Source organism: Anneissia japonica, unplaced genomic scaffold (genome assembly GCF_011630105.1).
Source record: "Anneissia japonica isolate Jap-2015-1 unplaced genomic scaffold, ASM1163010v1 scaffold8948_len120252_cov100, whole genome shotgun sequence".
In the NCBI taxonomy this organism is placed as follows: Eukaryota; Metazoa; Echinodermata; class Crinoidea; order Comatulida; family Comatulidae; genus Anneissia; species Anneissia japonica.
In genome coordinates this window covers 99,795-111,009 of record NW_022746293.1, presented here as the reverse complement: position 1 = coordinate 111,009, position 11,215 = coordinate 99,795, and the positions used below count along the sequence as shown (strand labels likewise).

The 11,215-nt window shown below is 33.7% G+C and overlaps 1 protein-coding gene across 1 annotated transcript in view; it reads right to left on the bottom strand.

The window, feature by feature from the left end:
• The window catches only part of LOC117120194, an 11,440-nt gene extending 6,453 nt beyond the window's left edge, over positions 1–4,987 (bottom strand). The window contains exons 1-2 of the mRNA XM_033265211.1: positions 4,900–4,987; positions 4,105–4,629 (exon numbers count right to left, since the gene is read on the bottom strand). Of these exons, the coding sequence (XP_033121102.1) occupies positions 4,105–4,629; positions 4,900–4,912 (538 nt within the window). The 5' untranslated portion in view covers positions 4,913–4,987. The remainder of the gene's footprint in view (positions 1–4,104; positions 4,630–4,899) is intronic.
• Between the last annotated feature and the right edge of the window lie 6,228 nt (positions 4,988–11,215).

The following is an 11,215-nucleotide window of genomic DNA, read 5'->3' as shown; positions in this document are numbered from 1 at the left end:
CAGATCGGTTATTATTATATTAATATGTATGCTAAAAGCTAAAATAATGGAAAATGGCAGCCATTTTAAATTGTAATAGCTCATAAATGTGTACAATATTTAGTTGACTATTGTTGTCATTGTTATGAGTGAATTTCAAATTGAATACTGCATTTTAATGACATAAACCTACAGTATTAGTGATTTTAGGAAAAAAATGGCGGCCTTGAAACTGCTGGCAACCCCCCTTACGTATGAAAAAAAAATGTTGCACATACTTTTTTTTATTTATCAATGTCTACTCTACATCATATCCAATTTTTAAAAAATATAGCAAAAAAAATGCAACCTCTGATATTGCTACACTTCGGACTGGACTATTATGCTAGGCATTATAGGTTAGGCTTATGTGGGCTGGGATTTGCAACAAGGTCTCAAACTAGGCCTCTATACTATAGTAGGAAGAATTACATTTTAAATCATTTTGGTAAATTAGACATTAACATTTATCACTGGGCCTAGACCCCAACGTTCAGTTACCACATTTCTCCTAAATAACTCATGGATATACGTGGTGGTGAACGTTATGCATTTATTAGCGTTGTTGAGGGTATAGGTTTAGGTAGGATAAATGAAGTAAGTCGTTAGTTTATAGGCCTTTATTACTAATTACAGTACTGTACATTTCTTTTAGAAATGATATTAGCTTGTTGTTTAAGAAGATTTATGACCTGAGTTTGGGAATGAAAAACTTGAGCAAGAAATCATTCATAAAGATAAGATTGTTGAGGACGTAGTTGAAGAGAAAGTGAAGGAACATTTTGATGAATAGAGAGAGACTTGATGGGAGGAAAAAATATAATTTTTCATCGCATACCAGAATCTGATAGCGGTGATGCTGAGGTCAGGAAGCAACACGACATTGATACTGTAAGATAGATACTCCGAGCTGTTAACATCTCCCAAACGATTTTTTTTTTAATTGGGACTTCTAGATGGCTGGGATGGGAAAACTAGGCCTATTTGTTTTTGGGCCTGACTGCCCGACGAGCTGGGCTTGACCAGATCAATGGGGGGGGGGGGGAGGAAGGGAACTCAAGCCTCCCCCACCCACTGGCGTGCCACTGGCCCGATTTTACACCCAAAGAAAGAGAATTTCGACAAAAACTATTAAAACGGAAACGTCAAGGTAAAAAGATATTTACATGAGAGATTGTATGTAAAAATGTAAGCTCTCAGCGAGATTCTTAGTTGCATAATGATCTACCAAAAAATTAAGTTTCATTTTTGTATTTTTTTCCAAGAAGAATTTGAAATAATTTATTTGTTTAAAAAAACTAATAAAATAATAATAATAAATAAACGAAATTAAGAATAAAAAAATAAAATTAATGACTCAAAAAAATATAAACAAAAATAATCACGACTTTATTTTAGATTTACAGGACAAGAACTATAACAGCTCGTCTTTAGAAGTATGACTTGATTAATAACCGTAACCAACATGGATTTGTACAAGGGAGATCCTGTCTAACAAATTTACTGCTGTCCATGCAAGAAATTTTTTCATGTCTGGATCAAGAAAAAGGAGTCTTTCGCGTCCTGTAGACCTGGTAATGTTCATATTTCTTTACAAAGTTAGCTATGTCCTTGCTAATACCTAGCCACACACTTTGCTTGGCACGCTTCCGGCATTGAAACACCTTGGTGTCCATCGTGGATAAGCTGCATGATTTCTGCTCTTAGCTCAGATGGAATGTATATCCTATCATCGAATGTGATCAGTCCATCATCAGCAGAGAAATGACCCCTTAGATCGTATAAACTTCTTAGGTTTTGTGAAATGTCCTGCACATATGTCTTGGCAATCCATCTAATATGTATTTCGAAAGTGTTTGGCATTCATGTTTGGTTGCTTGTCTTATCTGCTCTAGCTTTGATGCTGATGCAGGCCAGATACAACTTTATTTGTGGTAGCTGATTCTCTTCTCATTGGGCTTCTGGACAGTGTGTCTGCAATGACAATATCCTTACCTGGTACGTGTTTTGCTACTGGATTTTACCTCATTAACCTCATGATTAACCGTTGACACCTTATCGGAATTTTGTCAAGGTCAATGTTGTTGATAAGTGGAACTAGCGGTGTGTGATCTGTGAGAAGATCACACTTCTCTAGTCCACAAAGATTTTTATTTACTAATATCTTTAGCCAGGATGACACAATCATTTTAAAGAAATGTCTTTCATTGTGGTCTTGAAAAAAAAAAAATATTATTAATAAATAATGATAATAAAATAATAATAAACAACAACAAAAAAATAATAATGATAAACAAAACACAAAAGAACACACCCAGAGTCAGGCATTAATAATCATAATCATCATTTTGAAACCCTTTTCCTCCCAAATTCCACTTTTTTTTTCTTTCCTTTTTCATTCTTTTTTCCTCCATTTCCTCTTCAGAAATCACGAAAATGGCATACGCGCGCCCCCGCTTTTGAGATGTCGCCGCCATCACTACCGTGTACACGCAGGTACCTCGGCGTCAGTTTGCTGGGCTCCGGTAGCTTCCATCGAGGATAAAGATATTTATGAAACCGTTCAGTTGCCCATACTGCTGCTAAGAGTTATTTTTCTATTTGAGCGTATCGGCATTCGATCTCAGGCAATGTGCGTGATGAATACGCTACAACTTTCAGATTATCTTTCTCTCCCTGCAGCAGAACAGCTCCAAGTCCATAACTGCTTGCATCTGCTGACAGAGTAATCGGCTTGTTTGGATCATAGAATGTTAATGTAGGTGCTTTTGTTATTAATTCTTTGATTTGCTCAAAGGCATCTTGTTGTGTTGGTCCCCATATCCATGCAGTTAAATCTTTCAGCAACTCATTCATTGGTCGAGTGACTTCTGATAGTTTTGGAATGTAACGACCTACGTGGTTGACCATCCAAGTATGCGTCTTAATTCGCTAGCATTTGTGGCTGGCTCTGACTGCATATGGCCTTTATCTTGGGGTCGACGCTTGTTCCTTCTGCGCTGAACCTCTCTCCCATATACAACAGCTCTGATTGTCTAATCTGGAATTTGCTTTTTGAAATTTTTTCAATTTGAGTCCGGCTTTCTCCGCCATTTCGTAGACCTGGTTCAATCTAGAATTGTGCTCTTCCATAGTACGGCCTGATACAATGATGTCATCTTGTACAACTGCAGTACCTTTCACATTTTGCAGCATATCTTGCATTTTCCTTTGGAATATTGGACTTGCACTAGTTATACAAAAAGGAAGTCTCCTAAATAAGTATCATGACAGAAAACACATATAATTGTTTTTTTTTTCTCCCCGACAAATTGTGGGTTTTCTGTCCGGCTTGAAGTAATTTGATTTATATCCTCTCGAATTGAGGCGGATTAGAGGTTATCTCATTGAAGTTTTGAAAATTATGACTGGCCGCGAAAAAATAGATTACAATAATCTCTTTGTTTTGGCGCAGGATAAAAGAACGCGTGGACATAAATTCAAAATTTATTTAAAAAAAAAAACGCCTTTAGAAAAACAGACACTTGGAATAAATTACCAGCACATGTGGTGGAAGCTGCATCAGTTCTGTCTTTTTAAAAACATCTTGATGTCTATTGGACACGTTAGGAAATCGTCCTCCCATCGGATTGGTTCTAAATGCATTGACAATGGAGTATAAAAAGCTTAAGCCTATATTAAAACCCAAACCTGTAAATGTAAGTGATAAACCCTTCAGGCCTAGGGACGTACGTAGAACCATTTCGGCCGCAAAAAACTTCGGGTACGATGTACAGTATGGAACATTGCAAGTGCAGCCGTCAATTGTTAGTCTATGCGTGTCATACGTTTTATGATGTTAGTTACTATTTTATTAATTTTGGGTACTTCGCAATGTCTGTTACATCTGATTGATTTTGACCGCTAGCTACAATTTGATTTGTGAAAATTGACCAAAAAAATGAAAAGTTACAGCAATTGAAAATTTACGAATTTTATAAAATTTCATGTTCTTACGTAACATTAAACTGTCATTTTGACAATGTTGGACTAAGGTGCACAAAACGAAAATTTTATTTTTGTAGTTCACAAACAATAGCATTATACCTTCAAGTAAATCCTTCATAGCCATGTAACTTGGTAATCCTTCAATAAAATAGTCAATCTTTTCTTCACAAAGCTCCTTCCTTTGCTCTAGATCCAGAATCAATTGCCAGCTGTCATTATAATTCATTAAAAACGGCATGTTATATCGCACATCAAGCATATTTATATCACATCTAGTCATGTGCATTCCTAGCTTTAACAGGAATTGTCTGTACCATGAGAATTTAGATACTTCACGTTCCCTGATTCTTTGTAAAGGTGGAAGTACAATTCTGGATTTGAAGCCAAATAGTCCAGTCACTTTTATTGTGTCGTAGAGAATAGTGAGATTCGTTTGACTCAAATTCCCTGAAACAATTAACATACTCAGTAAGAACCTCACATCAGTAGCCTCAATTAACTGATTATAAACTGGCACATGATCTCTGTTATTGTACAAAACTTTCAGCATATTGATGTATCCAAGCCTATTATACCATCTTGAAAAATCATCCAACAGCTGGTTGAAAACGCTTTCTGAAATTCCTAAAGAAAAATAGGTGACAATAAATTGCATATCACCAACAATAGAAATGTACAGTTGATAGAACAACATACAATAGAAAATGTGTATTTGATCATCTGAATTAAAATAGTTTTCATTAAAATCATTAAAATGATCAAAAGTGACAAATAGATAGTAAAAACAAATTATGTGAAGTCCCTTGATGGTTTAGAATTTAATTATCAATGCCAATAATAATAATAATAATAATAATATCAATGCCAATAATAATAATATTATTATTATTTTACCTGTTTCCTCCATTCTTCCTTTGTTATCTACTTCGCACAGCAATTTATTAAATAATTCACTCCAACTACTGAGATTCAAGTAACATTCACACTAAAATGGGTTCAATAGAATTGAAGATATTACATCATTTTTTTAATATTACCGTTATTACAATTCAATTTAATTTAATATACCTCTGCTGTTATTTATTTCAACAAGGTTTCTAGTCGAAATAAAAATCTCAGAGTGATACATTGATATACAAGTATCATGCGACACCACTTCACTTACAAGCAACTACCGCCAAGCAGTCTTTACCTTTACAGACCTCAATTCAAAATGTAGAAATAACAAAAAAAAAAAAAAAAAAAAAAAAAAAAAAAAAAAAAAAAAAAACAATAATAAAAAAAATCAGATAACTAAAAAAGCTCCTTATAGGCGTAGCAGTAAACGTATAGCCTCCCAACGGTGATTTTTTCTTCCCCGAGAGAATTTATAAGGACAACATAAAACGTTATAATTTGTTTTTAATATTGTCAAAGAATAATTAATATCCAAGGTTATTTTTCCCAAGACAGTAGAACCATTGTAAAGTTGTGAAATATTGGTACAAGTTTAATTATTTAAGAAAGCAATAAATGAATTAAAAATTTGTTTTCACCCTTTATTTACATGTATTTCTTCATTTTTACTTTATTTTATGTGCCTGGTTATCGGACTTCTGTGATTCTGTTGCTTCGGTCTTCACAACAGCTGCTTGGACAGCTACTGTCTACTTCACCGTCCATTATCCAGTGGCGTAACTAGGTTCTGAGGGGCCCTGGTTCAAAAGTACAGGCAGGGCCCTTGACGCATGCAAATAGACTTCCCACGATGGGTTAGTTTAAAAACAGGGGTCTCGATTTTTACCGTACTATTTTAACAACAAATATTTCGATTTTTTTATTTTTTTAATTTTTAGATGTTCTCAAAGACTGACCATAATAATAATAAGTATTTCTCTACTTATGACCAAAAGAAAAACCACATGCTAACACTAAATAAGATACAAAAGTACATTATTAAATACAATTTTTCTTCATCCCAGAATTTCTTTAAATCGCACAAAAACCAGTAAAAATTTACCACTAAAACTCGATGATGAAATACGTTAATTTTTGCACCTGTTTTAGGGTTTTTCTCTTTTGTTTGTTTTTTTGTATATTTATTGTTTCCTAATCTTTTCTGGGCTTATTTAAAAGCGAGAATATATATATTTCAGTTTTATTTGGCTCTCACTTTTTAAACAGTGGCAAACACAAAAATGTGGTGCGTCCATAAAACATAGAAATTACAACAAGTTGAGAAAAATACAAACAAAAATATAACAAAACGATCGGTGAGAAGAGAAATACATGGCTAACTAGATTACAGAACAAAAAAAAAATAATAAAAATCAATAGCAACAACAAAAATAATGAAATCAATAATAATGAAAATGAATATAATAATAAAAATAATAATAATAATAATAATATAATAATAATAAAAATAGTAATATCATAATATTAATTTAAAAGATCAATTACAAGCAAACACAAAGTGAGATTGTATTGTATTGTACAAGGAGTAACCATGAAATATGAAATCAAAGTGGATTTTGGGATACCGTTTCGGCATTTACCATCAGTTTTATTGGTTTTAATTTTGTTAACATTACAAACTACAAAATAATAAATTAAAAAAAATTAAAAAATAAAGGTAAATAAAGGAGGAACATATATGTGTTTCAGAGGAAACATGTTGTTTGTTCCATTATAGAGGGGGAACATGATTACTTCATTGTATTGTATACATATTTTTTCTAAGTGTCCAAGCGGCAATGAGGTATTTTTTACAGTAATGATAAAATATTTTGTCTAAATAATCAATATTAATCTCTGTTAAACTGTCTAAAAACAAATGATGTTTATATTCAATAGAGCCTTTATCAAAGTCATCCCAAATATGTTGGAGATCCCAGTAAATCAATTCATTTTTTAATTCTTCAAATAGGTTATCTCTGATTGTTTGAAGTCCATTACATTCGAATATAAAGTGGTTGACTGTTTCTATATTATCGTCATTGCATATTTTGCATATGCCAGTATTTTCATGTGACCATGATTGTTTTCTACCTTCGAGTTCCAATGAATTAGACCGTGCCTTAAATTTTAGATTTACACCAGTAAAATTAGTTTGATAAAGTAAATAATGTTCGAAGTCTGGTACTCCTTTTTATTTTATATACCGTATTCTTTAAGGGATGACTTTGATTTTGCCCTTTCATACCTTTCATTCTTTAGCGTCATTCTTTTTGTTCTTAATTTTAAATAGCTTTAACCAGTTACGATTCACAGGTTCTGTACTATAAACATTGAATAGATTACATTTTTGTAATATACTTTTGATCGTATATGGCCATTTCCATTTCATAGTATCTTGTACTTGTAAGATGGCTTTAAACAATAGTTCCGGCCATCTATCCTCATTCATGCATTTTAATCTATTTAAAAGATCACCTAAAGTTGGTCTGAATGGACAAAATAGATTGCCAACCTAGGTCGCCATATAAGGCTTCTTTTGCCACATTTCGGGGGCTTTTGAGAATTATTCTGGCCATCTGGTATTGTAAATTTTCTAATTTTTCCATATGGGTTTTGCTGTTGCAAAACCACACTGAACACGCGTAATTTATATTTGGCAATCCGATAGCATTCCAAATAATTTTCCATAGAAAATCCTATTGAAGTTATCTTGTTCATTAATGATAGATTTAATATACGCAATGATTCTATTTCCTTTTTAAAATACTTCGTCAAGGTGGTGCGTGTCGGTCAATGAACGAGATATAATTACTCCTAAATATTTATAGCAATTTGTTTCTGAAATAAAGTAATTTTCAAGTTTCCATTTTTTAAGTTGGTTTACTCTTTGTCCTGTGATAAGGACATTTGATTTATCAATGTTAAAACACAACTTAAATTTGTCGGAGAAATCACTTGCTGCTCTGAGTAACATTTTCAAATCATTCTCGTTTTCACCAACAAGTACCACATCGTCAGCCCAAAAGAGGCTACCAATTTTTACGTCATAAATGCATACGCCAAGATTTCTCTCTATAATGATTTTGTTCAATTCGTTTATAAAAATTGAAAAAAGGACTGGTGATAGAGAGCAACCTTGCTTGACACCTTCATTAACAGTGAATAGTTCAGATTCAAGGTCATTGAATGATACCTTACATTTTACATCAGTATATAGGCCTTTGATAATATTTAACAAGCTACCCTTGATACCAATATGTTTGATTGAGTATATAAGTGCATCTCTCCAGACTCTGTCAAAAGCTTCTTTGAAGTCTAAGAAGGCCAGATGGGTTTTTTTGCCTTCTGCTTGACGGGTAGCTATTATACTTTTCAACACAAATATGTGATCATCGCAACGTCTATTCTTTCTAAAACCAACTTGCAGCTCTGTTAAAAAGATCATGGTCTTCAATAAATTTTGACACAGTCTGGGAGATGATTCTATTATAAACCTTAGACACGCATGAATTTAATGTGATCCCTCTATAATTGTTCAGGTCTCTTTGATCACCTTTCTTGGTCCCCTTCCTTTCAGGGCATCCTATTCTTCCGGTATAAATCAAAAACGTTAGGCCTATACTCACAAAAATGCCCTGTACATAATGCTAAAGAGTGCGCCCCGAAAAGCACCCAGCTTAAAAATGTTATATCTGGACACAGAAGGTACTGTAGTAGCATGACTCAAAATATTGACCAATTCATAATGCGTAGGCCTATTTTAAAACACTGCCATAGCTAACGAATTGAGTTGTTTACCTACATTAACAAATAAAATGCAAGAAACACAAACACATTCTATAGGCCCTAAATACAATAATAATAATAATAATAGTAGGCTTATTGTATTTATGTGACGGGTATTGTGAAATACATAACGTTTAAATTGATGTAGGCCTAATTAAATAAAACCTTAGATTTGAATACACAGGTGTACAATACGCTGTGCATTATTTAATACATTATAATATTGTACAATGAATAATTGCCTACTATAATTACACAACATGCAGGGTATCGTAAAATATAATTAATATACAAAATAAAACATGTGTTACGAATACACATGATGCAATATGCTATCATTATGCTTAATAATAGGCCTACAAATTAATATACCATAGAGTTTCGAGTAACATACTGCTGGTACAATTATTCTTTTACTTATTCGTATTTCTCTTCTTATGACCAAAAGAAAAAACACATTCGAAATGTATTGAATTGGTGTTTTTCTTTTTATTTATCGGATTGACCATTGAGCAATTATCTTGTATATTAGCTTTATATACCTAAACTAAATAAAATAAAATGGATCACACCTGACATCGTTAGACTATGTATGACCGTAATCATGCAAAACACTTATTTGATAAATATGGCAGCCAAACAATTAAAAAAATGCTAATACTAAATAAGATAAAAACAAGTACATTATTAAATAAAATTTTTCTTCATCCCAGACTTCAGATTATTTCTTTAAATCGCACAAAAACCAGTAAAAATTTACCACTAAAACTCGATGATGAAATACGTTAATTTTTGCACCTGTTTTGGGGTTTTCTCTTTTGTTTTTTTTTGTTTTGTTTATTTATTGTTTCCTAATTGTTTCTAGGCTTATTTAAAAGCGGGAATATATATATCTGTCTCTTATACACATCTAGATGTGTATAAGAGACAGGTATTGTCCTTCATGATATTGAGAATCCTTTCTCGCATATCCTCGACAGCTTCTAATACGTAATATCGAGTCTCGACTGCAACGTCTTGTATCATTTTAAACTTACGATCCAACAAATCTTCAAACTTAAAAAATTTGCTATAACTCACTTTCGAGTCCAACTTGACTTCGGGATGAATCTCTCTATATACTAACCATAGTTGGTATTCGGTTAGGTTCAACTCCAACAGCTTTCGGATTGGTAGATACGACAAAATTCTATATTTTACCTCTTCCATATTTTTAATTATATTTTTGTGTGCGTATGTGTGCGTGTGAGCTCTTCGGAAAGACTGTGTTAATCGTCGTGTGCGTGGCAGTTTATATTGTACGTGTTGGCCGCACCCGATGACGTTAAGCTATGTAGAGAGAATTTTTCGTACATTTGAGACACAATTTAATTAGAGCAAACCGCAAATCAGAGGGATGTACGCGCGTCTATTCAACCAGTTCATGCAAAGCGTGGGAAAAGCACTTCAAAAATTGACAAACTGCTCGTGATTTAACAGTAGCAAAGCTGTTTAGAATACCTTATTAAATTTAGAGCAGTCTAATAATCCAAATCTCATATATCATAATGAAGATGATATCTACAAGCAGGCCTATATCTAGGCGTCAATTGTTTTTAACTTTATTCAAACACATCCAAGGCTTTGAAAAGCTTCCTGTTTCAACTTAAGGAGAGGTGAGCTACTACGCGAGTACTAACGACCTTCCCAACAAAAAATAATACGTTATGCTAACGTGACAATAACGTTACAGTTTTGTTTTGAAAACTTTACCGGTATTTTGTAGAACCATAAATACACACTGAACATAATTACACAACGTTTGCACGTTTCTACAACGTTGTGTAAACGTTATTTTGTGACATACCTAACCACAACATTCGCCAAGAACATTATAAGAACGTAAACACGTGTTTTCCGGGTTTCTAAAGAAAATAACTCGTGGCTTGACAACAGGATTCCATTTTCTGATGAAGTTTTTAATGTTTTGACACAGAACAAAGATATTCTTTCCACACCAGCAGAAAACCCACAAGAGACTTAAAACAGACCAAACCTGGACGTCCTATCGAAGTATGGGGGATCTTTTCAGAGAGTTGGCACAAGGGTAAAGTACAAGGGATGTTGACATAAAAGGTACGCACTGAACTTCTTTATGCAGCATTGCAAGGGGCATTCAAGAAGAATCGATTTTAGAGTCTACTAATATGTAGAAAATACATACACATTTTATTTCTCCCTGACGAATTGTAGTTTATCTCCCCAACGCCGGGGTGGGGGAGGGGAAGCTTTCCTCGACGGGGACCCTGCCCCAATCCCCCTGCTGGCGTCACCCCTGAGGCGCAAACCGGAATCGTTCACGACAGATGAAACATTGTCCATCTTTATAGCTCCATAGTAAAATGAGACTCCTCCTTACACCAAAATAAAGAGTAGCAAATTGCATTGCTATCCTGGTGGTACAGTATACCTGTCAAAGAGGACAGCAAAAGTTCCTCTTCAAAGC